At 50.3% G+C, this 26557-nt stretch overlaps 8 protein-coding genes across 8 annotated transcripts; 2 read left to right on the plus strand and 6 right to left on the minus strand.

The window, feature by feature from the left end:
* Window positions 1-340: 340 nt before the first annotated feature.
* AKAW2_60534A (uncharacterized protein) lies at window positions 341-1016 on the minus strand (the record flags this gene model as incomplete). Its single annotated transcript, XM_041692671.1, has 2 exons — window positions 341-463; window positions 525-1016. The coding sequence occupies 2 exons, from the start codon at window positions 1014-1016 to the stop codon at window positions 341-343; spliced, it is 615 nt and encodes a 204-aa protein (XP_041546032.1).
* A 498-nt stretch (window positions 1017-1514) lies between these two features.
* On the minus strand, window positions 1515-4747 carry AKAW2_60535A (uncharacterized protein; the record flags this gene model as incomplete). The annotated part of the gene is made up of 2 exons (XM_041692672.1): window positions 1515-2356; window positions 2428-4747. The coding sequence occupies 2 exons, from the start codon at window positions 4745-4747 to the stop codon at window positions 1515-1517; spliced, it is 3162 nt and encodes a 1053-aa protein (XP_041546033.1).
* Window positions 4748-7567: 2820 nt separating this feature from the next.
* On the minus strand, window positions 7568-8382 carry AKAW2_60536A (Mpv17/PMP22 family protein; the record flags this gene model as incomplete). Its single annotated transcript, XM_041692673.1, has 3 exons — window positions 7568-7717; window positions 7774-8082; window positions 8284-8382. 3 exons carry the CDS (start codon window positions 8380-8382, stop codon window positions 7568-7570), a joined length of 558 nt encoding a protein of 185 aa, XP_041546034.1.
* Window positions 8383-9374: 992 nt separating this feature from the next.
* On the minus strand, window positions 9375-11050 carry AKAW2_60537A (putative iron-sulfur cluster-binding protein; the record flags this gene model as incomplete). Its single annotated transcript, XM_041692674.1, has 6 exons — window positions 9375-9430; window positions 9530-9655; window positions 9724-9767; window positions 9826-10171; window positions 10231-10702; window positions 10775-11050. 6 exons carry the CDS (start codon window positions 11048-11050, stop codon window positions 9375-9377), a joined length of 1320 nt encoding a protein of 439 aa, XP_041546035.1.
* A 458-nt stretch (window positions 11051-11508) lies between these two features.
* AKAW2_60538A (aromatic ring-hydroxylating oxygenase subunit alpha) lies at window positions 11509-12756 on the minus strand (the record flags this gene model as incomplete). The annotated part of the gene is made up of 5 exons (XM_041692675.1): window positions 11509-11636; window positions 11694-12109; window positions 12177-12358; window positions 12464-12616; window positions 12670-12756. The coding sequence occupies 5 exons, from the start codon at window positions 12754-12756 to the stop codon at window positions 11509-11511; spliced, it is 966 nt and encodes a 321-aa protein (XP_041546036.1).
* Window positions 12757-13995: 1239 nt separating this feature from the next.
* Window positions 13996-16722, plus strand: GYP7 (GTPase-activating protein GYP7; the record flags this gene model as incomplete). The annotated part of the gene is made up of 4 exons (XM_041692676.1): window positions 13996-14151; window positions 14217-15588; window positions 15643-16278; window positions 16343-16722. The coding sequence occupies 4 exons, from the start codon at window positions 13996-13998 to the stop codon at window positions 16720-16722; spliced, it is 2544 nt and encodes an 847-aa protein (XP_041546037.1).
* Window positions 16723-17767: 1045 nt separating this feature from the next.
* AKAW2_60540A (GAS2 domain protein) lies at window positions 17768-21898 on the minus strand (the record flags this gene model as incomplete). Its single annotated transcript, XM_041692677.1, has 1 exon — window positions 17768-21898. One exon carries the CDS (start codon window positions 21896-21898, stop codon window positions 17768-17770), a length of 4131 nt encoding a protein of 1376 aa, XP_041546038.1.
* Window positions 21899-24886: 2988 nt separating this feature from the next.
* AKAW2_60541S (checkpoint protein HUS1 family protein) lies at window positions 24887-26325 on the plus strand (the record flags this gene model as incomplete). Its single annotated transcript, XM_041692678.1, has 5 exons — window positions 24887-24929; window positions 25067-25185; window positions 25245-26070; window positions 26160-26236; window positions 26299-26325. The coding sequence occupies 5 exons, from the start codon at window positions 24887-24889 to the stop codon at window positions 26323-26325; spliced, it is 1092 nt and encodes a 363-aa protein (XP_041546039.1).
* Between the last annotated feature and the right edge of the window lie 232 nt (window positions 26326-26557).

Here is a 26557-nt window from a genome sequence, read left to right on the forward strand (position 1 = left end):
CTGTGTTCCCCTCGTTTTCCTCCCTGCAATAAACAAACCGACCCCCCTTGCGTCGAACAAGTTCGAGGGTCAAACCTGTCCGGGCCTCTCCGCTCTCACCGCATTATCTCTGTCCCAAAGTCGAGCCATAGATATATCATATCATATCGTCCTTTTTTTCCCTCTTATTTGCCTTGTTCATAATTTTGCACCTTCTAAGCAATGCCATTGGCACATCATTTGTCAGATTTCCCGGGCTGAGTCGTGCTTCTCGGCGAAGACTCGCAAAAAGCAAAGGGAAGCCTCGTTTGCGATCGTCGGGGGCCCTCCTCTCCTCCCGAGTTGATACATCACAACCGCGTCAGGGACGTTTCCAATAATTGGCTAGACCACGAGATAGTTCCAGCAATGTCCATGCCAGTCGAACTGCTTCGAAGGACATGTCAAGGTTGGGGGCCCCAATGAATGAAAGAACATGCTGGGTCTTTGGCTGTCAGCTGAAGCACGTCCGGACGTGCGTGCAAGCGGGATCCATTCGACCTCACCGTGTCCATGACAGCTTGCATAAAGTAATGAAGCTTCCTGCAAGCTAGGAAACTAGAATGGAACACCCGAAGAAGCACCAAGGAACCGGGTGGGATGAGCGTCGAAGCAGTTTCCCGAGACAATAGTCTGGAAGTTTGTTTCAGGCCCGATTTGTCACATCGGACATAGTTATAATTAACCATTAAACTTTCACCCTTTTGTTCGATGCTCTGGCCACTCTCTCCAGGGCGCCAGGGAAAGAACTCCCGCCGAAGCAGATGGCTTTCGAAAGTTGAGCTGGCTAGTATTTGGCTTGCAGTGGGTTGAGACGGGAAGGTTCGGGATTTCCGCTGGCCTGTAAGGATAGCCTTACCCTCAACACGGTCCGTCGGCCCTCTTACAGTACGTGGACTGGCGTGACGTACCGGCTGATAAACAATCTCAAATGCTCTCGACACAGAATAGATGATTATTTTGCCATCATCCAGGGCTCCTGCTAGCTTTCCGTCCATCGCTGAGCTCCTTGCAAATCGGCTGACGAAGGCCGCCTTGATTTCTAAAGCTGCGCCATTTCAGCACTATAAGCCCGGGTGAACAGCCTCATGAAGGGGCTCCGGAATTGCTACAAAATGATGCTGGAATTCATAAAGTACATCCCTAAGAAGGGGAGGGGGTTATCCAGTAGATCAACGGGCGTCCTTGTAAGCGCCAGTTCCGCTAAAAGAGAAGTCTAGAATGATATCTTCTCAAGGTTTTTCAGAAACCTGGATGGACAATCAATGATGGTAAAATATGGCTATACACGCTTGTAATAGAGATAAAAGCAACAGAAACTTGTGGTACACAGTGGTATCAACCCGAACAACAACGCCTCAGAGTCAAAGGAAACCCTTGGAAGAAGGCAGGCCGTAATGCAATGCAATTATGAATCAGAACATACAACAAGTGCAGGACTAGCTGCCATGGATGTGAAGATAAAGCGACAACAATAATTGAGGATGTATTGCTGCTCAAGCCCATTTCCAGCCTGAATGTCTCGACTCCGGACTGTTGATGACCGAGGAGAGAAAGCTTTTGCGTTTCCTCAGGGAAAATCCCCTGCTACTCTGCTCATGGGTCCTGCGTTCCCTGGTGAGTAAAGATATCGCCGCATTCATATTTATACCTTCGCCACTGTCTGTTATCTTGAGGGCCCACTTGGCATCCTCTTCCGCAAAGCCAAGTTCTCGAACCATGATGTCAATGGCGTGGTCAACAGGGTCGCGAACCTGTGGTGGGTAGTACACTGGTGTGACTGGTTGGAGGGGTTGCATATAGGACACGTTTGTCACGTAAGAGTGGGTAGTAGGCGGTATTTCTATCCTTGACACAGACATTGGCGGCTGAGGCGCGGGCGGAAGGCCTTCTAAGCGGCTCATGATGGTCGCATAATGCGATATGGGCCGTTCTTCAGCAAGCATAGGATTGGGTGGACTGGGCTGCTGCTGCCTCTGATTTCTTAACTGGGCAGAGTAAGCAGCTTGCCGTCGGCGATGAAAGTCAGGCGAAGACTCTCTCTCGCCGGGAACGTTAGAAGTTTGTGATACATCATGCGACCCCGAAGGTGAAGAGCCAAAGCCAGGAGAGCGCACTGACACCTGAGAAGTACTACTTCCCCGTGGCTGGCAAGCTTTCGACACAGCCTCTCTCAGGAATGACGAACGGCTCGCACCAGTGTCAGATGCTTCCCAGTTGGTCAAGCCCATCGAATGGGCTCTCTGGAAAACAGCAGTAGTGTTGTCATAGGGATGAATCGAGCCGAGCACCAAGACGGCTGAAAGTCCAAGTGTGAGAATGTAGTAGGTCCACTCCTCTGTTCAGACAGGTTAGCGATTTGGTAACAGTGAGGCCAACGACAACCTCATCAAGGTGAGATGCGCTTACCTAAAACTGCTTCTTCCTTGGCAGAATCGCCTGCCTCTACATTATGCCCATCGAATACTCCAGTTGCTCGTGCTTCAATACACTTACCGTGCATTGGCTGAAGAAGCACACCCAAGCAGGTCCATATCTCCGTCATATCAAGAAGCTGCTCCTTTGATAAGCCTCCTGTATTGCCGTCCCCGAATCCCGCAGGAGGTTCGAACAAAACGCTATTCGCGTCATATGGATCGGCTATAGACGTGAATTCCGAGACACGTCGGTTCCTGGCTACCTTGCCACCTCTCAACCAATCCAACTGCCCCGAGATGTCTCCCTCTCTACCTTTCCCGGAACCGAAAAGGCGACAGAAAGTCCAAACCCGCCAAAAGGCATCATCAACCTCGGCGGCACGAACATCGTCAGTGCCGGATAGCCCACGGATCGTTTCAGGGCGCAGAAAAGTCCCACAACGAGCTAGTATAAGCGATTTAAGATGAGCCAGGGTGTATATATCCTCAGCATAGCGCTTGAGATAGCGGCTGGGCGTGTATTCAGGCACAGGGGCGTCAGGATCCAGCACAAATTGCCATTCGGTATCCCATGGCGGGCTCATTTCGCGCAACTCCCACGCTGGCGCAGACATGGCGAATACAGCTATCCTCATAAGCTTCAACTCGTGCTTCTTAAACACTCGATAGAAGTCTCTGCGGGCTACCGCAACATTGAAAAGGTCATCGAGGGAGGTGATATGCTCCAAGACCGTTAATATAACGCGGTCAGGCAGAGTACCAGGCATTGCTCCAACAGATACACTGACAGATACACTGACAGGTACATCGATCGCAGTGGTGGTATCGCCTTGCAGCTCGGCTGGCGGTTGTGGGGACCCGCCTTCCAGCTCATAGACCATCGCTGAAGTTTGCGAAGTTTGTTGATGTTGATGAGTGGCTGGTATACCATCGAGCTTGCTGTACGATACGAAGTACTTATCTCCGACAGAAGCGCCCCTCGCTCTCTCATGCGGGCTTCTTAGCTGTTCAGGGTCTTCATGAGTGCTGTGGATGTTGTCTCTTTTCCGACCGGACTCCCCCATTTCCTTTGTCTGAAGGCGGGGAAGCCTCATCCGAAGTTCCTTCTCCCCGCCAGCGGAAAGAGGTCTCTCACGGAAACCAATGACTGAAGATCCCTGTAGCTCAGCGATCTCGCCGTCTCCAAGTTCTGCGACAGCTGGCTGATGTAGGATGCTGGCCCGGTAGGATTCAGGTTCTGACTTGGAGCTGGTGTTACTGGTGGATCGCTGATGGACACGACTCAGTTTCCGACCGAAGGCTGGTACTGAGAAGGAAAAGGACGGTTTGTTCTTCAGTGATTTCTTTGTTTGTTTCACATCTTCGCGGGATTTGACTTTGTGGATCTGACGATTGTTATGCACGCTAGCAGGGGGTCGAGGGGCTGGTCGGGTCGCAACCATGTCCATATTGCCTCTACTAATCTGCAGAGGCCCGTCTAGAATCTGGAGAGGACTGCGAGGGGAGAGTTGCCCGGGTGTCTGCGGCTGCTCACCAAGTCCGGCTAGAGTCCTCTCCAGGTCGTTGCACGCCTGCGACAACGTCGGATGATGATGACTTGCATGCTTCTTTGAACGTGGCGGAGGTTCCAAGCGACCAACATATCCGGGTCGTCTATCGTGCATTTGAGGGGTTTTATGACGGATTGAGAGTGGTGTCAACTCAATGGGAGGCTCCTGGGGCAGAGGCTTGTCTTTGGACTGAGCAATTGAGGAGCGGCTGGGGAACGGAGGAGGAATTTGATGCGCATATTTTGACTCGTCAAAGACGCCAGCCCTTGTGGGTGACGTTATGTGAAGACTATCCGCCAATTTATGAACTGGCGATGTAGCTTCGGATCCCTGACTCGTCAAGGAAGACCTGCTAGTGTAACTTGATGACCTGTTATCCGCCACATCTTCAGACGACAGAGAAGAAGGCCCTTTACTCCTTCTTTCCGGTTGCTGTGAGGGACCGTCAATATGGGGCGGGCCCTTCGTGTGAAATTGCGGAAAGGGCGGATTTGTACTGTTAGTCGGGGACGCCAAGGAGAAGTGAGATGACAGTTCGGGGAAAAAACGAGCCCAGCGAGTTCCAGACCATGGAGGTGCTCTCTCAGAAATAGGCGAAATAGAATCATCATCGCCATCTTCATCATCTCCAGCAAAGTCATCGTCCACCATGTATGGGGCATCCGACGCCTTCTCTTCAGGATGGGGAGATGTTGGTCCCATTGCGACAGCGGTGGATTGTGAAATGGGTGAATTGCGCTTAGGCAAGTCCAGCACCTCCATCTTTGGGATTGAGGGGGCCTTTAACTAGCCCTATACCAACTCTTCAAAGCCTGTTTAACGTAGGACAGGTTTCCGCACCGAGCCAACAGTCTTTCCCCTGGGGCACCTGGATGGTTCGATGGTAACAATTGGCTGCTACCTATACACAAAGTCCGTTGTCATATGGCACAGTGCACCCGTCCGTTTAGGGACATGTACAACATGGTCTTAAAGACGCCCTTGTTGTTATCCTTTGGTGGGTCCGACAATGTTATTTCGGGGTTTGTTCCGTATATTTAGAAGTACGACTGGCCGAACTAAGTAGAGACTCCCAAAATCCGAACGAGCGGGGTCCGAAGTGGAGGGCCGGAGATGAATGCGAGCGAGCAAGCCGTTCCGGACAATTCAAAAAAGGTTGAACCCAGGTTTGCGTGAACCCTTTCTGAAAGGGTGACAAGGATAGCGAAAGGTGGCACCCGACTGTTCGCGACGGATCAGCTCAAAGGGATCACGGAAAGCACAGTGTTGGGTTCAGTATACTGACAGTCAAGGCCGAGCGGGCGAACAAAGAAAAAGAGTTTCGATGGAGCAGATGACGCGCGACCGACAAAGAGACTTGAGATGCACAGCTAAGCTACGAGTATATGAGAGGTTGTAGCAGATAGAAATGCCATTGAAGTCCTACCCAAGTAAGACTGGAATGAAATCTGACTCGAAATCCTGGTCGTCGCAGTCTCCACGTGCCGGGGGGAGGTGCTTTTCTTATCCCTAAATCGGAGGGAATGCGCGTCCGGGCAGTTGGGGACATGACGCCAGCTAATAATTAATGGAGTAAGCAGAGGTGGATGGGCCCAGCGATAGGCTAGGGAGACGGTGGCACGAAGAATGGATCGACTCTAAACCGCGGGGGCCAAAACTACTCCTAGTAGGGAGTAGATACACAGTTTAGTGAGGGAGACTACTGTAGTTGTCCGTGCCACTATGTTTTCCCGGGGAGGAAAGCGAGTTGTTTCTTGTCAGAGTCTCCGCCCGTCTTTCCGGATCCGAGGGGCCAAACATCCTCCCCCGGTCACTCTCTTTCTCCATCATGATGACAACAATCTCATCCTCTGGTTTCGCCTTACGAGGATACTCCTATTGCAGATAGGTTACCAGCAGAATGCCTTACACTCGAGGGACTACTCTATCCTGAAGCTGTGGAATCTGCAAAAGACCCAGATCGTGGCTGCGCCATCCACCAGCCTTCTGATCGCCAATCCTCCCGCAGTCCCCATTGTCTCTTCAGCTCGTATGACCGTTACCGAATTCTGCTACAGCCACAGCCTTGATCTATTAATTTCTCCCTATCAACCCACCTTAACCTACTTTGATCCAGTGCAGACGCTAAAATGCAACGCCATTCGCTGTGGCTTGGGAACCAGGCAGTGTCTCACGAATGAGATACTAGGGAGCACACTAAACCCGGACTGGGATGACCATTCCCAGCAGATTGCGTACGCCGTCTCTCTCCATCCCTGTCTGCCTCATGCAAACCCAGGTAGGTGGGTGCCCAGCATCATGGATTCAATTATGTCGCCGGCCTTCGGACGTCGGAGCACACTCATGCCTGCATGCAATGAAACGGATCTGCGGGTACGTAAATCCATCTTTAAACTCCGTAACTCTACGGAGTCGTTGAGTTCAAACGAAGCATGTTTTCTTAGTAAGACTCGAGGGATCGATCCATTCATACGAACGGTCGCTTGTTATTCGGTTCCTCGAGTCCCGGGATCAATGCAAATGTGTATGAGACAGCCGATCACTTAGCTAAGACGAACTTCCAACGCCTCAGTTGCTTTCGCGCATGGATTACTATTTTCATTACTACGTAATTGCTCGACGAATAAACACCTGGTTCTGGAGAGCATCATGGTTCAAATTGGCGTTGGTTTCATGGGAGTTTGCACGCATTTGAATCTCGTCTGGATCGAATCTTCGTTTCGGCGTGTCTCACGAGGCACATAATGGCCCATCGATGAGAGCCCCAGACATGTCACCTGACTATAATCTGACTGACTCCTGTCAAAGGCTTCATAACAGCGTGATTTCTCGACACCTCCCAAATTAATACAAGAAAAGTTGCCTACGCGATAATTGCCTTAATCATCCTAGTACTCTCAAGGTGGGTTCGAGTTGCATTACCATGCCATATCAGGTTATGGTTCAGGTACACCCGCACTGGACCGTACTTTCCTAGTTCTCGCCATCCACTAACTACCTGCAAAAGATAACGCCCGTCGCCCAATCAACAGCAAAAATTTGGGAGACGGGCTACAGAGACCGTGTCGTGCCATGTGTTCTAGCCCCTAAATCAAGGTGGGCCTGCAGCTCAGCTAGGCTTCCCTATTGCAGCTCTCGGATGCTCGGGGGACGGAAAATGGGGGCCAAATGGAACAAACGGGTCGCTCAAAAAACCATTCATTTATCTGAACGTTGTCTGGTGATCATGCGGACCATGGTCCAGTATTACTTATCTAGCGCATTGCCGCCATTTCACCTCTGGCCCCTTTTTATCTCTGATTTGATCAGGCTCCTTCCCTTTGCATGCACTTGTCAGTTCTCTGTCGCCCCCCTGGCGAGCTTACCCAACGCGGTAGGATCAAGTAATGGATGTCTCAACTTTTATATACTAGTGCCCTAAGAAGCACAAGTTGCGAATCTTGAGATTCGGTTTCAAACTGATTGCTAAACCAACGTGAACACCACCCGCAAGTCCCAGGACCCCAGCGCCCATCCTAGCTTCCAACATAGACCCGTTAGCCTGGCAATCCAGGAAAGCTCCTCAGATGACCTAATACAACATCAACCAGACATCAGACTCAAATAAATGGCCCAGATCACACCAAACAGACTGCCAACAAGCAGCCGTTTGTCTGTTGGTACCACTGTGAAGTTCAAGATAGAGACAATAGGCCACAGTTTGAATCCCGCGATTAGGATGGGCCAGAAATCCTGGCAATGATAGTCAGCATCCAACGGATCATAGCAACATGAATCCAGTAACAAACCTTTTGGACCTGCAGCGTGATGGCATCCCAGCTCTGACCGCGCAAAAGTCCCATCGTCATGATAAAGGCTACAGTGTTCCAGGCACCGCCGACAATCTGATCGATGACAATCTTCGCCACAGTATTCGTCACATTCAGCTTGGGCTTCTGTGCCTCCTTCTTCTCCGTCTTCGGCTTGGGAGCAGAGCTCTCATCATAGCCTGGAAATTTCGCCTCGAGACCTTCAAGCCACAAGAAGGTCAAGGGTGAAATAACAAAGGCGCAAGTAGTGAACTGAAACAAGACTTGAGTGTCTAGTTCAAAGGGTCTCTATAGGCATCATAATATCGGCAATCGTGAGGGCCATCACCCTCACGGATTACCAACAAACCGCGTCCATGGTTAGTGAAGCTGTAACCGAATACTAATAGTAGCTAATACTCCACACAAGAGCGAACGAATCACTCATCTCCGGCCCGACATCATCGCCAGCCATTTCACGTTTACCGAGGAAACAACAAATCAACATACCTCATCCCTATAAGCCCCAATAGCCTGAGCGAGAACATTGGAACCCGCATTAATCAGCGCAGCTTGCAAGGTCGCCCTCGCTATCGGAGGAAAAGCCATGGTCAGATACTAGACACTAGTAAGATAAGCCGACGCGTGTGCCACACAAGTTCGTATAGGTCTCTGCTCCGGCGTCAGCTCGCAACCACGTGGCCGGAAATAACAAAGTCTTTCTCCGTACTGGCCCGAGAGGGATTATGGGAAGTCTGATCGGAGATGCTATTGTTGGCGATCTTCAGCACTTACCTCGTCCCGAAATCGTGTCAGGATTCTTAGATCGATCGGTCGGCCCAGAACCGCGTGGTTTTAATTAATTGAGAGCTGGGGGGCTTAATGTATGTTCCTGCGTTAAGGGGAGTTTGGAAGTTGAGGTTAATGGTGATGATATGATTTCCTAGAAGGAATTGTGTCCTTAGTTTCTGCCCTGGAATTAAATATTTTTTATAAGGGTCCGTGGAGTTAAATTGTAGATGGCGGCCCTGATCAACACTACCTACTACTGAGTATCGGTGAGAGATGAGAGAAGTGTGGGGTGGGTTTCAAGGGAGAAAAGGGAAGGTTTACACGCTGCCGCTGCCACTGGACCCTTGAGACGAAGGTGGGGATCCACATTGACTTTTGGTACGAGCCAGCCAGCCAGGAATGTACATGCGTAGCTCTTTCTTGTCTCTACTACTTACTCTTCTGTCATTAATAGTAAGCAGTTCCATCCAGCCTTATCATACTACTGTCCAAATTCTCCCTTGCGTTCATCATTCGTAAGATCGTGTCCATTTGGTGTGCCCGTTCTACCAGTAACGATGAAATGAAGTTGTCCCTGTCCCCCGCCCAGTCTGAAACCGCTGTGTTAGACTAATTAGAAGTTATCCCTTGAATCAGAATCCATAACATTGTTTTGCATTAATTTATATTATTGAAACCAATAGTTAACTGACTAACTAAATAACTAACTTGATTCGACTGAGTCGTTCAGTGTCCACCAGGTCTCCACAATAGCAACAATATTCCCTCATCCCGTTCATAAGTACCTGTGCTATGTATGTATGTATATCTCACCAGGCAAGACTCTTGCTGTTCCACGTGTCTTGGCAATCTAGGTCTTTGCAGACTATTACTTACAATTTTAGTACAGCAGAGAGAGAGAGAGAGAGAGAGAGAGAGAGAGAGAGAGAGAGATGTGACATGGAGGAGGAGAGCATCATCTTACTTTGTTCAGCCTGCTCGAATCGAGCGTTGGTTCTAGGTCTCCTCGTAGCCGGGAAGATCTCGGTTCCTAGTTGTTTTTCTAATTTGGCGTGGGATTTGATAGCCTCGAGGATTTCGCGTTGTGTGTCTGGTACGGGTGTTGGTAAGACTGATGTTTTGAGTGAAAGGAATGGGTTGGGTTGGAAGAACTCTCACCTGTGCCAGCTGGGTCTGGTGCTGATGTGATATAGGTCGGTAGACTAGAGAGATATGATTGCTTAGTTCTCCATCTTGATTTTTGGTGTTTGTAGAACGTACGTTGGTGTTCCAGAAGGTGACTGGAATTGAGTTTCTAATTCTCGGATACTGTTCGACAATTCGCTGAAGAGTTTTTCTGCTGGTGGTGCAGGCGCAGGACTACCCATGTCTTTGTGAGTGTATAAGTCAATCCGAACTGAAGTGATACTCTCAGATATAGGAATGAAGCTCAGGGAGTACCACAGTACCCCTCCGCAGAGGGTATGAATCGTAGTAAAAGGGAAGACTTGAACATCTTCCGAGCGCATTCGTGAGGAATTGAACAAGCTCAATAACAGTGCCTTATACCTTGGCTGTGAGAACTCGGTCTCCAGTTCCGTGTGGTCGATGATTCTCTGTAATCTCACTTGTACCAAAAGTTTAGATACATTTTATGTCTTAGAAGGGAATCGGGAAAGAACTTACAAGCAATCTTCCAATTAAACCGCCCTTCCACTGTCTGCCCTCCCAGCCACGTAGATTGTCGTCCGATGCCATGCCGGCCCGCAAAGGAATCAAGAGATCTTGTCTGCAATGGCGTCATCGTCGGGGATGCATCCAAATTCACGAATATAAAGCCCGCAGGTGTGGTTTTAATCTGAATCGAAAATAAACTATTCTGAGCCTTGTCAAATCCGGGCACATTGTCAAAGTGAGGTGCCTTGATGAGCTGTCCCTTGGTGTTATAGCTCCAGCCATGATATCGACAACCCAGGATCGTAGACGAGCCACACTCCTTCCGCGTGACTGTGTATGCTCTATGACGGCAGACGTTATGGAACGCTCGCACGACGCCATCTTTCCCCAGTACCAGGAAAATTGGGATACCGGCCACTTCGAAGGAATGGTACTCGCCGGGTTTGGTGAACCGGTTACGGTGGGCTAGGTAGAGCCATCTCTATGTGGTTCTATGTGAGTATCATGTTTGATTCCCTGTTTTCGAAAGTGAAAGTAATATCGCGCATAGTACTTTACTAAATATTGCCCGTCTTTCGAGTTCAAAGACTTCTGAGCCAGTCCACCAGTTTTCTGGAAAATCCGATTCCTTGCAGACGATGTTTTCGTTACCACCGGGAACAAGATCCAGTTCGGTTTCCGTCGGCTTAGCTATACGCAGGGACTTATAACCCCGGAAGAGCGGCTTTGATAAGGATCGAAAGAGAAAAGCTAGCCCCGCTAACAATGAAAACAAAACCAGGGCCGATAAGGCGGGAGGCAGAGCCGGATACGGTTCTTCTATAGCCATGTTGAAACTGTGCTGTCCGCCATACCTTTCTACAGGGAATCCATTGGTTTTATGCGCTTACTATCGCACGAAAAGACATCCCGAGGATTTAATCAAGCAGTATCAGGAACAGAGCACTGACCCTGTCACCTCCACAGGTTCTGCATGACTCCCGCTTCCCCGTCCATTGAGAGAAGAGGAAGTCTTCAGGTGATCATGCACTTAAGTAACTATATCTACTCCAAGATAGTATTGACCTTCCAGATATGGTGCTCTTTTCCAGTAACTTGCGCATGAATGACGCTTAAAGTATGTGCTGGGCCGATCCTGGCCAAGGGTTTATCTGATGCCACACCTTGATAGGAATCATTTACAGGGACTATTACAGGAGCCAGCCCGTGCAGAACACTGAAATCAACGCCACTGATAAGATTGATCATGTTACCGAGTCCCGAAACCACGGCTTACACAGCTTTGTCTTATGCAGCTGTTGTGATACGTTGCAGACCCCTCTTCTGAGTATCATCTTTCGCACCTTCCATTTCCCTTTCTCGTCTCTCTGCTGCGTGCTGCTGACACACGAGCTCGAAGACCCGATCTTGATAATCTGCCCTCTGATTAGCTTACTGTATTCCGGGCATGCAAGTGGTTTCATGTAACTCACATGAAACTCCGCTCTCTTTCTCCGGGTTGAGGATGCCTTCACTGTAAATACCTTTAGTGAGGTTGCTTTGAGCTTTCTCACACAGTTCATAGTCCTCCATGGCCACTTGCCGCACAAACTTGAAGTACTCGTCGAACTTCTCGCCCGACTCCATATGGTAGTAGTCAAACTCCATCCTCGTCACATTCGGGTCATCTGTCGGGCATACTCGGAACGAGGACATTCCTCCACCATAGACATTCAGAGTGCAATTGGGGAAGAAATAAAGGAATAGACCATCATCCGGCTTTTCCGGGTCGGCGATATGCTGCGAAAAGTTCTGATGGTTGTGCACCGCGTACGAGGTCGGCGGGTAGTATACGGAGAATGACGGGTGCGTATATTGGCAATGCAGGCATTCCTGGTAGCCGTCGACCCTGTCATGGAAGCCAGGTTAGGGAGACATGCACCTCTTCCCGAATACGAGGCAAAGGTATCAAATACATAGTCTTCCAGTTAAATCGTCCTTCGTATTTGATGCTGTGTCTATATGGGAGCTTGGAAAAGTTCACCCGTTGGAGTAGTGGCTCCAAATCCGGGAAATACTCATGAAAGCTGGGCGCCTCGTCTGATAGAGTTGCAAAAGCGAGGCCTGTTGGCGTGACGTGGTGCTTTAGAGGTCGTTCCTAAATTCTTTTTTAGCAACAAGAAGCTCGATAGACATATTGCTCGGGGGATGGAATGGAACGCATCCTCAATCTGATGTCTGAGATGATGCTGAGCTGACCTACAGTTTTCACGCAGATTACTTGGATCTCGTCCTGTCCGGGAAACGGACGCTCCCCCGAGCACCGAACAACATATATAGGCTGCTGAGCTATCTCATATTCAATCTTGACACCGATATCACAGAATCTAGTGACGGGTCCAACAAGATACCACGACTGAGATGCTTATTAGAACTCGGATTCTCCCCAAGGATAGGCTTTCATCATACTTTTAAGAATACAGCCCTTCTTTCAAGCTGATAGAGAGGCGGGCTGCAATACCAGGAGGCCGGCAACGTGCGCATAAGTTCGGACATTGCTGCGGGTTGGGAATTGCAGTCGACGCAACTTGGATACAGACTGCATGAAGCAGCTGTCTAGTATTTATGGATGCCGGTATCCAAAGGCAATGAAACTCTGTCATCTAAAGTACCTGGAAACCATTATCTATTGGATAGCGAATTATTTCCTGAAGAGGGTATAAAATCCCGTGCATTAGTAGCGATGATAGTATAAGCGTGGTCCTTTGTAAACCGGCGAATGACTAGAGGCCGACAGGTCAGATGAAACCGGTCCAGACGTAAAAATTGCAGTCCTGTCAGCCAGACACGTAGGTAGGATTGTCCGCATTAGTCCGGTCATACTCTGCTTGAGATGACTGGGGGTAAGGGAGTGAAGCCGATAACAGTTCTGGGGGTTTGGCATAATCAAGCTAAGAGGGTACTTTTGAGTGCAAAGTTTCAGGATTAATCAGGGCTCTCAACTTAATGGTACCAGAAGTACGTATTGATAAATACTCAAGCTAGGACTCTTTAGAAGTCCTGCCGGATGGAGTGCTGATTTTCCGTTATAAATTATTTCTCCGAGCAGACAACTCGTTACTTATAGGCGGCAATTCTATTTTCTCTGGAATTGCTACTAATTGAAGGCAGGTATGCTACCCTCTATTGCCACGCCCGTTGCTCAACAGAAGACATCGCTTTCCATATGTCGGCGCTATATTCTCCTGACAATGTGCATAACTCTGTATATTGTGCCTATTGCGGTGAAAATAGTAAGGCCAGCTGAAGGAATACTGCGTGGACAACAGAATTCTTTTGCTATTGATTGATTTGATAGTGGATTATCAAAGATATGATAGTTTCGCTGCTGCCTGGGCGATTCAGTCATCGTTTTTTATCGGTGGCAACAATGGAGGTGCTTAGTAGTAAAGTCCTGTTGAGCTACAAGTTCAATCCAGCAACTGTATTCCAAGCAGACGGTTTGATATCCTGTGCAATATAAAAAATTTATTTGCAAGGTAAGTTGAATTAATCACTCTGAGTTGTGAAGGCGATCACATGGAAGCGGTGGACCCCACGATTACGTCGTGACCGGCGGTCGTGACTTGCTTTCTTCTCCGCAATCATCACTTTGCCGACCGGCGCTGACTTTCCGGACATTCCAGACCAAGCTTCAAGGAAATCCAGTTTCAACTTTCAGTCCGCATTATGAGCAAGACCTAATCACTTTAGTCCCTTGCAAAAAAAGTCACCCCTCCGCTTCCTCCCTTCGATATGGCAGGCAACGGAATCCAATACACCCCTCCTCCTTCGCCGCCCTCCCCGACGGCCTCGTACTACGACGTCAGTGACGATGAGGAGGATGAATACAACACCATTTCTCACTCTACATCACGCAGAGGAGTCAAGCTCTTATTTTCCAAGAGCAAGGTGGGCTTATATGCAAGCTGCAACAATGAATATCTCGCTGATCCATTCGATTCCGAGCATTGCAGGTCTACGTCCATCCAACTCCTTCCTCGAAAGATAACATCCCCGGATTTATTGCCCTCGTCCAACAAAAGCCCCTCCCCCCTCTGAGAGGTACTACCTCCGGAAACTCCTCGTCGGATCTCTCTTCCTACCTGCTAGCATGGGTGCCCGAATCTTCCTTGGGTGATGCATACAGTACCTATGTCAAAGTCGATCTATCCGACGGTTCTTCCCCTCCCCGACAGAAATACCTGGTGCCCGCTCTTCCGACGACAACGACCTATAAGGACCCGATCGGCCTCTACGCATTCGCAGTTCCTCTGTCTGAAATATATTCCCTCCTTGTGCGACCTCCGAGTCTAGGCTGGTGGTTTGGGAGTCTTGTGATCAACACCCGCGCAGGCGACAGCTTCCCCGCGCTGTTCTTCCATGACACAGAGTGCGAGTCCACAATTCTGCAGAAGAAAAAGCGAACCAGGGAGAGCTTTGATCCCTTTGGTGAGGACGGAAATGTCTTCTGGGGCGGGGATGAGGTTCTGCGATGGCTGCGGAAATACGCGGAGGTCCAGCGCTCGGCCGTGGACAATAGTGTATATCTGATTAACCCATCGGATGAAGACCGCATATCATTTGGACGACCTCTAACTGCAGATGGCTCGACTGTCAAAGCTCAGGAGGAACCGGCTGCCGTTGCTCAGGCGAGCGGAAGCGGCCAACGCGATGCGGGGATGGACCCCTTTGTGAAAGCACTCAAGGAGACGAGGTGGAAGGTCCTCGAGCAGCTGAGCAAGATCACAACCTTCACAAGGCGTACCGCCAACGAGTTAGCGGACAACCCTCGGATACCCCCACAAGTCCGCCGTCTGATGAGGACACCTGAAATTCAGACTTTACAGGACGAGTTCGATAGCGCCAGGCTATACTTAGCACGGTGGGCCATGAGCATATCAGAGCAAAGTGAACGCGAAAGAAACCAACGGATATACACTGCCCAAGATGTCCTTAGCATGGAGAACAGTTCTGTTGGAGATTTCGAGATCCTTGACCTCGAGACAGGTACCATGTCTATCCAGGACCGTCGGAAGACACTCACTCTGAAAGAATGGGAGGGCTTCTTTGACCCGACTACTGGAAGACTGCATGTAACCGTTGACGAAGTTAAGGAAAGGATATTCCATGGTGGCTTAGATCCGAATGATGGTGTTAGGAAAGAAGCATGGCTCTACCTTCTAGGCGTATATCCGTGGGATAGCAGCCACGAGGAGCGACAAGCGTTGATGAACTCGAAGCGGGATGAGTACATCCGGCTTAAAGGCGCCTGGTGGGAACGGATGATTGAAGGCACTTCTTCGGCGGAAGAGTTCGATTGGTGGAAAGAGCAGAGAAATAGAATAGGTGAGTTCTTCTGCAGCCCAAGTATCACGCGCATTTACTTACATAGGCGCGCAGAAAAGGATGTTCATCGCACAGACCGTACGATACCCCTGTTTGCTGGAGAAGACATTCCCCACCCGGACCCAGATTCGCCTTTTGCGGATACTGGCACAAATGTGCATCTCGAGCAGATGAAGGATATGTTGCTTACATACAACGAATACAACCCGGACCTGGGCTACGTGCAAGGCATGAGTGATCTTCTCGCCCCGATCTATGCTGTCATGCAGGATGATGCAGTGGCATTCTGGGCATTCGTTGGTTTCATGGACAGAATGGTAAGCTCCATGGCAGTCAATCCTACTTTTTATCATGCTGATGCGTACAAACAGGAGCGGAACTTCCTCCGCGACCAATCTGGCATGCGCGTACAACTTCTCACTCTAGACCACCTCGTTCAACTCATGGATCCTCAACTCTACCTCCACCTCCAATCCGCCGACAGCACAAACTTTTTCTTCTTCTTCCGGATGCTCCTGGTCTGGTACAAGCGCGAATTCGAATGGCCAGACGTGTTACGTCTGTGGGAAACACTATGGACCGATTACCTGTCCAGCAGCTTCCACTTGTTCATCGCACTTGCAATCCTCGAAAAACACCGAGATGTCATAATGGACCACCTAAAGCAGTTCGACGAAGTCCTGAAGTACAGTAAGTCCAACCAACCACTTCCACAGTCTTTATAAGACAAGTCTCTAACACGAACACCACGCAGTCAACGAACTCTCCAACACAATGGAACTCATCCCCATCCTCACACGCGCCGAATCCCTATTCCACCGCTTCGAACGAGCCGTCCAAGCCATCGACAAGAAAAACAACTTCCCTGCACCTGCCGCCCACCAACGCAAGCCCACACAAGACTCCTCCACCAGCACAAACAACAAAGGCAAATCGCCTCAACGACCTCAAAGCACCGCCTTCAGCAGCGGCGTCAGTGCCGGCCCCAGCTCAGCACCCGACAGTGACGGAGAAACGAAAGTCGTCTCCCCGGAGCTGAGGGAACTGTTCCACAAGGACATCCCATGGGCACGTAAATCGCCTCCGAAACAGCAGCAGCAGCAGGAAGAGCCTGCAAAGGGAGGGTCGTCGTAGAGTCAGTATATTACCGTGCTCTGCTCTCATTCTGCCCCTCCAGTCTGGACTAGCTTGGACGCCTATTGTCCAAATCACGAATTATGCCCCGCTTGTTACGTTTCTTTTTATCATCATAATTCCTCATTTTGTATCATGTAATGAAATGATTGATTGACGGATGCCTACTCACTATCTGGATATTGCTTTCTCGTTCCAAGTTCGTTCGATTCGGTTCGGTTCATTTGGTATGGTATGGCGGCGTTTTCATTCTCTTTCCTTTCTTTTTTCGCGTACTGCTACCACTATTTACTTGGACTCTTATCTACTTCCTTACGAGTACTGTCTCACATCGACCGGAACATGAATAGAAGTAGTATCAACAGATTTCGATAAATCTCTCACTATGTACTAAGTAAGTAAGTAATCAAACAAGTCAGCCAGTCAGCCAGTCATCCAGCAAGAGGGACGGACAGGCGACACCAACAACAGCGACAACAACAACAAAAGACCCAAGCCTACCTAAGGGTATCTACATACAAATCAAGGGCTAAATATAATAAGAAGTAAAACATGAACAACAGACAGACAGCCAGACAGGAGTCAGACGAAAGTAGAATAGAAAATGCGGTCAACCAGGACCGGAAGTTGAAAAAAAAAAAAAAATCATCTCCCATAATAATTGGGAGGAATGGGTGGAGAAAAAAGAGGAAGAAAAAGATATGATAAAACAAGAATGAAACCCGCTGATGCATGCAATGGTGGGAAAAAGATGAAGATAGATAGCCAAGACACAAGACATGCCTTGGAAGGTTGAAGGGAAAGAAAAGAAAGTGAAACATTCGCCCGATAATGCAACCGAAAAAGAGGAAGGAAACGGACAATGCATGCAGCTGTCTAACACTTTTAGTACCCCGTGTGCCCAAACCAAGAAACCCAGGAAAACGGCAAAACGCCAGTACTAATAGACAATGCAGGTGAGAGGAGGGGCGGAGCGTGTGGGAGAAAGAGTGTGGATGGGTGAGCGTTTGGAAGGATTAAGATTAGGGTAGAGGTGTGAGTAGGTTTATCGTTTCGCAAGTCCGCGTAGTGCCACGCGTCTGCTAGCACCCGCCATTCCCAGATCGCTGATACTTCGCGACTTGGGGATGGCTGGAGCCTTGGTTGAAGCAGGCTCCGGGTCCTGGGTTGCCAGGCCATAGTTGTATGGCCTGAGGGACGAGCTCCTCCGAGCTTGGCCAAGAACATCTTCAACCCACGCCTCACTCTCCGGGCTGATCGAGACATTTCTCGACCGCGGCTTCGGCCCTGCAAGGCCGAGTGGGATGGAGTGAGAGTTGCTACCTGCAGCAGTGGTCGAAGGAGAGTATGATCCGTGACGGAATTCACTGGCTGAAGAGGCAGCGCCCATTGAGGCATTGGATGAGGCTGATAGTCTTCTGCGAGATGAGACTGTCGACATAGGCGAGTACGAGGCAGTGAGTGAGTCGCCAGCTGCCTGCGCCGCCCGGAACTCGGTTACATCCGACACATTCGAAGTACGTCTGGTCTTGCGCACCGCTAATGAAGAAGACGGCCGATTGCCAATGACAGACCGCGGTCGGGAGGGAGTGCGGCGCCCACTGACGGAGTACGTGGGAGAGGTACGCGTGGACAGACCCTGGACTTCGACACGAGGGGTATCTGAAACATGCCGGCGTCCATGGTGGATGGCATACTCCCTCAGGTATTCAGCCAGGTCTGCCCACCCACCGCCAACTCGGACCATAACGCGTTCTCCTTTTTCTCCCACTGACCGAACAAAAAGTTTGGTCGGGGCAGACTTTCCACCTCGATGCAGGTGGTAGAGCTTCACGGAGCTCTCCTCTGGGGCGTGTGCATGAGAATACCTCCTGCGCGAGGGCGCAGCTGTCAGGGTCAAGGATGGCGTGGGCGTGCTGCTCCGGGACGGCGTTCCCTGGGGCGATATGGAACGGAATCGTTCCCTAGCCTTCAAGGGGATTGACGTCACCGCAGAGCCCGCATCAAAGTCCTGACCATCAGCTGACATCAGATGGATCCGAGCAGGAAGGGTCGACAAGATAGAACTGATTTTCTCGTCGAGATGATCTTTGGTTCTTCTCAGCTGCGAGCCTGGAGTTGATGGTCGAGATCCACCCCTGGAAATAGCTGTAACTGAAGACGTGTCATCGCCAGACCGGGCGTTGGATCTATACGCCCCAATGCTCTCGAGACTAGGATGCGAAGTCAACTGTCTCCTCAAGCGGTTCGTGCTTGAGTGTACAGGCGGTTCCGGTTGCAGACCACTACGGTTTGCATTCTTCGGAACGGAGCCCTTCTTGTGCTCCCAGGCCTTGGATAGAACTTTGGCGGTGGTGCCATTGGTGGCCGGTCTCGGGCTGCCTTGACTCGGAGAATCCAAAGGCTGGGTTGCTGAGCGCTGAGCGCTATTGGAGGGAATGGTGAATTTGCTGATGTGTGCAGGCAACAGTGCCTTTTTCTGGCCCAGCCGTAAATCCGCATACGCGTCCGTGGACTTCCTGTTGGAAGCGACGCCATCCAGGTCACTGCCGCTTTCGTCATCGTAATTCATCTCCAACCTTTCGTTGATAAAACGCTGCAATGGAAGACTGAGGTTTCGATTATGCGCGAAATTGGCACGTGGGGATGGCTTCTGGTTATCCAGACGGAGTAAACGATCTTCTCGCAACGTGTGATCGCTCCCAGGTGGTACGGGGTCGGATGACTGGTAGCCATCCTGGAATGGCGGAGGTGTCTCGAGCAGCAGAGGCGTTCCATTGGAGGAGGATGTACGGGGCTCCCGCATCTCAGGGCTGGAGACAAGTGATGGATAATCCGAACAAGACGAATCAGTAGACGTGCGCCGGCCTCGAGATTTCTTTTTCTCCTTTTCAGAGGATAAGCGTCCTGGTCGAGACTTTGATAGTTTGATAGGACTCTCCAGAGGCTTTTTGGGCGTATTGCCACCACGGGACTCTTCATGCACATTGTTTGCAGAGTGACTTGTGGGCTGCTCCTTATTTTTGTAGGTTGCCGAGCGGACAGGAGACCCAAGGACAGAATTCGCAGGCACCAATTGACAAGAGTCTTTCCGGCTTCCTGACTGTGCAGCAGGACTATCAACGGAATTGGTTTGGGCCGCTACACTGACTGGACTAGCAACTTCACTCTCAACAGGAATAAGCTGCCGTTGCTCGCGGCTTTCAAACCCGGGACTAGGGCTGTGAGCATCGATCGGTACTGCTTCCTTATCCGTGGAAAGCTTTTCCTGTTGGCTGAGAGGCGATTGGACTGGACTGGTTCGTCGACGTACGATCACACTACCGGCATCCGATGATGGTGTACCAGGGCTGGCAGGGGTCTGCAATTTCACTTCGGGCGAAGTATGACGGAGTACGTCAGACCCCAACGCCGGCATAACATCGGCGTACCCTTCCTTCTCCAACAATGCAGGCGCATCTGCAGCCTTCTTGGTAGGGCCGGTTGAGACTGCCTCGCGAGCCTGAATATCTAAAGAAGCCCGGGGTGTCACGTCTTCAAGTGGGCTCGGACAGGTTTCGCACAAGCTGACAGATGGCACAGAAGTGATCGCCTGTTGAGGAACAGGCGGCAAGAAAAGATGCTTGGAATCGGGATGATCAGGAGGCGAGTCATTGCATGCGTTCGTCTCAATGCTCGTCTCCGGTCCCTCCAGAGGCTGGGTAACCTCCGAAATGACTGGCTGAAGCGCCTGGGTATTATCCGTCAGGGCATCGATCTCTTTTAGATCACCGGGAGAGGGAGCAAGGGTGTTGACGGTGGAGCTAGATGCCAAGGGTTCCTGTGGAGAGGTAATGGATACAGTGCTCTGAACAGGCTTGATCGAAGAGTCCGTCGCATCGGATGTACCGGGAGATGCCAGGTCCTCGACCACATTATGAGTAGCAGACATGACGGCCGGTTCCGATGCCATTATTTCCTTATCATGCTGGGCGTCATTCGAGGGTGACGGCTCGACAGGACTGCTAACTTCTTCCTCGGCAATAGTCTCCATTGGAAAGAGATGGCCAGCCTGTGACACGGGCGCAGACGTATTGAGGGCCAGCTTTTCAGGTTCTCTAATCTCGGGTGGTGCTTGTGTCGGCGCTGTCTCTGGTGCATTGTATTGGGCATTTTTTTCAGCGGTGACAATCGACCGGCGCCATTCGTTCTCGACAGTACGTCGTTCGGCTTCCATGACCCATGTTCCGAATTCTGACTCGATAGCCTCTAATTCATCAATCCAGCTCTCGGGAAGTGAGTCCTCACGTCCTTCCAGCGCATCGAGTACGCGGTCCAATTGTCGACCAGCAGACACAACAGTCAGTTCCAAGGTAGCCCTTTTGGCATGATAGTTAATGCGAGAGTACAAGGGGCCATCTTCGTCAGGAAGAGTGGGCGACTTGATCAAGTCCAAGGCAGAATCCAATTCCGAGCGCGCCAGACGCAGTCGCCGGAGCAGTTCGGGTACCTGGCGCAGAACCAACAATCGGACGTCCCAAGTAGACAAGAGACTGTTCAAGCGCGAGAGAAGCGGGAGAGCGCGGAGAATGGTTGCGGTGATGACGGCCGTGAAGTCACTGAGTTGAACATAGCTGAGTGGTGGAGGCACCGATAAGGTGCTATTGGCCGATGAAGGCCGAGACCGGGCTGGAATGTGGGCATTGAGGACGTGCTCTTTAAGCTCATCCACATCCAAGACATCCATACCATCCCGGATCTCCTCAATCCGCTTTTCATGCTGATCTACTACGGCTTTAGGAAGGCTCCCGCAGTACTCCTCCGTGGCAGCGCCTGGAGGGGGGACGAAGCCCTTGCCTAGTTGAATGTCACTCCGTTTCGGCCATTCCCAAGACTGGACTTCTTTGTACCATAGGTTGAGCTTCTGGGCTGCAATGGCTGCGCGGATACCGAGGGCGCGCTCCGCTGGGGAAACCTGCGAGATACTTTTAGAGAGGATATCGTGGGCGGCCTGTTCGTTCCGGGGCACGGCGTCGGTTGCGGACAGCGCCTGGAGGGTTGATTCGGGAGACAGGTTGCCAAGCAAAGGATCGAGATTCTGATAGTCCAGCACCGCCGGCCGGCCCGGTGATTGGGACCGCGCGGTGGTGGGCGGACGAGTGGGTGGGTGAAGGGGGTTGACGCGACTGCTGGCCATGTCGGGATAGAACGGCAAGCTCCGGGAGGACGAGGGCTCCCAGACAAGCGGGTCAGGTCAGTCGCGAAATAATCAATAACGGGTTCTCGGTGATGGAGGTCGAGCTGTAGTATCAAGTGTAAAAGAGAGTGGGTGTAGCTGAAGAGCGAGCATGCTGACGCGATCCCGCCAAAGCTATATAAAGGTGACAGCCAGAAGGTCGGGGTGAGATTGGGGATGAGCTGGTACAATCGCGATCACCGGATGGGAAAGTTGCGGAGGTGCAGTGAATGAATCAGTAGGTAGGAGGTATATGTCGGAGCACCGTGAGCAGACAGGACACCGGGGGAAAAGGTCTGACAAAAGAATGAAGAAAAGGAACTAGGGCGAGAAAAAGAAAAGTGAGGGAATAAGAACTCTGGAGGAGCAGAGTTTCGGCGGATGATGATAGATCACACTGCAGGGCCTCAAAACGGCTGAGGGGAGCCCAGGGCGAGGGAAAGTTGGGTGGCTGCAGGAAGAGCCTGATAGATAGATAAAAAGAACGAGGGTGGGATGATTAGGATGATCGGAGAGACCAGCTCAGGTTTGGGCCCAGATGGATGGAAAAAGAGTGACGAGACCAGAAATGGCGACGATGATTCGAAGACGGGGGGGGAATATGCAGAGGTGAGTTGGTGATGGCGTGGACGGAGACGCGCGGGTTTGGCGATGCCAGAAAAAAGGGTGGAGCCGCCGCCAATCGATTAAGGGGGGAATTTAAGACCAGACCAAGTTACTAAGTATACACTGTTAGCTAACTAACTAACTAACAAACACCAATTACTGAGCTGTGGATTCTCCGTTAAGATGTCTGTCATTTTATTTTTATTTTTATTCTTTTTCTCTTCATTATTATTATGATGGTTATTTTTATGATTATTATAATTTTTATAATTATTACATTAATAAGTTAGCAGTATTATTACTATTACTGTGCTGGCCCTGTGAGATTGGCGACTAATTAGCCTCACCATCTGCCAACTGTACTACTTCCCTTCCCTATTCTCCCCTTCTTATTCGCGCCTTGTTTTTTTCCTCAGACCAACCGGAAGTAATCATCCATCCCCCTCCCCTCACAAAGCGAAAGCAGAGAATATTCAAAGAAATCTCGATCGATGCAGCATAGTTGGGATCTCATGTATCCATCCATTCTAGGAGGATGCCAGCATTTCAAAATGCACATTTTCCTGTGCGACATCGTACTTACAGAAGGGAAAATCTCCCACCCCCTCCTTAATGTCTCACACACGAGGATCCAGTCCCATGCAGCAGCAAAAGAACAGACACATTCCCCCTCGGAGTTGATGCGGGTCCTCCTTCCCCCGTAAAGATCCGCTGTCTGACTCTTGTTCTGTGTACGGTCATCAGAATAAATGGCCGTGCCTCTGTTTTAATCCGTGGACAATCAATTGAATTGACAGTCCATGGGAGTGCGGCCCCAAGTGGTCGTGCACGATGAAAGTAAAAGCAAATTGACTTCGACCGCTTGTCAATAATCTCTTTTTGTTCTTGCTTCTGATTGCTCGAGCGCAGAGTTTATCATACGGATAGCAGATCAGTGATCGACCCTCCCTTGCATATCGTATCTGGCTAGTTATTGGAATTTGTGAACTGCCTTTGGGGTCTGACTGTGTCTGTGTCTCCCTTCCGTGCACATCCGCCTACCCACGTACCCTACCTAACACACTACCCACTGTGTCTTGCAGCCGTTGAAGTGGTCTTACCTTCTTCGTTTCTCTATATCCGAGGTTCATCGTGTTTGGTCCCGCCACTTCTACTCGTTCATTGACGTGTACTTTGCTACATTGCGACTCAGCCGGTTGTTGTCGTGGTAGAACAGATAGCTACCAGGCGACAAGGCAACCTTTCCCTTCGTGAGCCTCGACACTCCTCAAGGATCAGGCAAGGATCCGAAAGAAAGGCATAAACAGGATACTATACATAGGTCGGTCCTGCGACAAATAACAGAGCCCCTCAGTGAGCAGACATCGTAGTCGAACCCAAAACACAACCCCATTAACAGGGATACTAACTCATCGTTGGAGGGAGATCCTTTGGTGCCTGGACTACCCTCCCCAAAAGGCGGCAAGGGACGGACATCCGTTCGTGATCCCTTGAGATGAAAGAACCTTACCATACAGTAGTCCACTATTGTGTCAGTAAGGATGAGACATGTAAGGAAGATGAAGCAATCGAGGAATGCTACGAACCACGTGGGAGACATCCCCATAGAACCATGGATACGACTGTTACTACTTCAGGGGCCATCCCACTAACTCGACAACCGCAAGGAGGAGTAGGAGAAGATGGTACCTTGCAAGTCCTAGGCACACGGATCAAGTCTAGGCCATAGACACTCTATGATTATGAAGCCAAAAATAACAAGGTTGGTCCACTGGAAGCTCAGTCTCAGTCCGAGATGGAGTCGATGAGGCGCTGAGCGCCACCCCGAAGTATGCGGAGATATGTCCGTGAGAGATTACTTGCTCACAGCCCGTAGATAGACTGAGTTTGCTTGATGTTTCATCGAAATAACATGGAATCTTCTATGCAGTTGTTATTGTGCTTGTGCTGTTCGTGGCTAGTATACAGACCACGATGCTTAGGAATCCATTGTATGCCTCGGTGATACCAATTGAACATGCTGATAGCAATCAATCTTCCGCGATATCACCCATATGACTCTCAATATGTGATCTCAATCATGGAAATTCATTTTACATAGCTGAATCTCAATCATCGGCGTACCGAGTAGGTAGTCTGTTTATTCCCGCCGCAATGGCGATCCCCTTTTCCGCGCGAAGTTTGGTTCGCGGGTTAGCGGGAAATCCCCACCGGCGCGGCCGATCCCCGAACTTATCATCGATAAGGCACCTCTGCTCGAGTCTCGACCCGTCTCCGGCTTCAAACCGGTGGACTAGCGTAGCATCACATCTCTATCCATGCAAGTAATTCCCTGAAATCAAGATGCGTTTTCGAACCCAAATAGCCAACGCGTCTATCTTCTCCAGTAAGTGATCTTCCCATCGCCTATCCCTTTCCCCTAAGCGCCCCCAGCCAAATCAAACCAACCGTGTCTCATCAACCGCATCCCATACAATCCAAGCAACCCCCCATACTAACTCCACATTCCCCTCCTCTCCCCAGAATTAACCGCCTCTCTCTCTTCCCTGGGAAAGGTATGTTGGATGCGTCTTGAGAAAGACTTCATCCGCTTCACCATCATCCCCGACCAAGGCACACAAGTATGGGCTCAACTCCCGATCGTACGTCCTCCCCTCTTCAACTTCCCACTCTTTCAAAACGTAAACTAACGAATCGTCAGGACACCATCTTCGAAGAAGAATCCTACATCTGTGAATCCAACACCGGAGCAATCAACCTCGAAGTCCCCATCGGCGCTCTCCACCGCGCCCTACGCTCCGCCGTATCCGCCAAACTATCTAACCTGCGACTGACCAAAAAGGGCAACGTACCTCTCCTAGCACTAACGATTCGCGCTACATCATGGACAACAACATCCAATGCCCTCGACATCCCAGAAACAACAGCAGCAGCAGCAGCAACAGATCACTCCTCATCCACCATCGACAACAGCGCCACCACCACTACTGCTAGACCCTCCGGCACCGGGCCCCGAGAACGCGAAACCGTAATCACCCAAGAAATCCCCATCAAGGTACTCCACGAATCCGCCGTCGAAGGACTCCACCAGCCACGATGTCGAGACCCAGATGTAAATATCCTCCTGCCGAGCTTGATCCAGCTAAAGAGTATCTCGGAGCGGTTTACGAAGTTAGCTACCACGAATTCTTCCAATAAAACATCAACAGCAGGAGGGGCCACTTCAACAACAACAGCACCATCACTATCATCACCGAAGCTAGAACTCTCCGCTAACATGCACGGCTCGCTCAAAGTAGCTGTCGGGACGGACGCGTTCCGGATATCGAGTGTCTGGACGGATCTGTTGAATCCGAGCTTGGATCCCGGGCAGTTGGACGAGGGGAGGGAGTTGGGTCAGTTGCCGAGTGAGCGGATGAGGGAGGTGCCGGCGGATGATGAGGCTGGGTGGGCTAAGGTGAGGATTGATGGAAAGGATTGGAGTCGGATTTTGAGTGTGGGGAGGTTGAATCCGAGGGTTGTGGCTTGTAAGGATTCCCTTTCCTATGCCTTTCCTTTCCCCCCTTTTCGCATTTACTTCGGTGGGAATATGGGGCTAATCAATGAATGGGGATAGCGTTCATTAACGAGACAGCTCTGGTGCTGTATGTCTTTTTGCCGGGGAGTTGGAATGAGCAGGATTCGTGTCTGACGGTGAGTTACTTTAATTTCTTATTGAATTGTTGTAGGGTGTCGGCTGACTGGGGTTTGTGCAGTATTATATGACTTCTTATGCGGTTTAGATGGAAATATGGAGTATAAACATTATATCATAATTACCTTACGAATATTACAGAGATCAGTGCTTATGCAGGGATACATGTATGGCAATACGTATATAAAAGTTACCTATTACGAATTAAGGTGCCCAGAGTACTACTTTGGAATTATAGGTAGTGAACCATCGTATTAATTAATCATGCACAAGAGCCATATAGTACACTTGTCACGAGGCATCATGATACCTCCGACATC

This window comes from Aspergillus luchuensis, chromosome 6 (assembly GCF_016861625.1).
Source record: "Aspergillus luchuensis IFO 4308 DNA, chromosome 6, nearly complete sequence".
NCBI classification, from domain to species: Eukaryota; Fungi; Ascomycota; class Eurotiomycetes; order Eurotiales; family Aspergillaceae; genus Aspergillus; species Aspergillus luchuensis.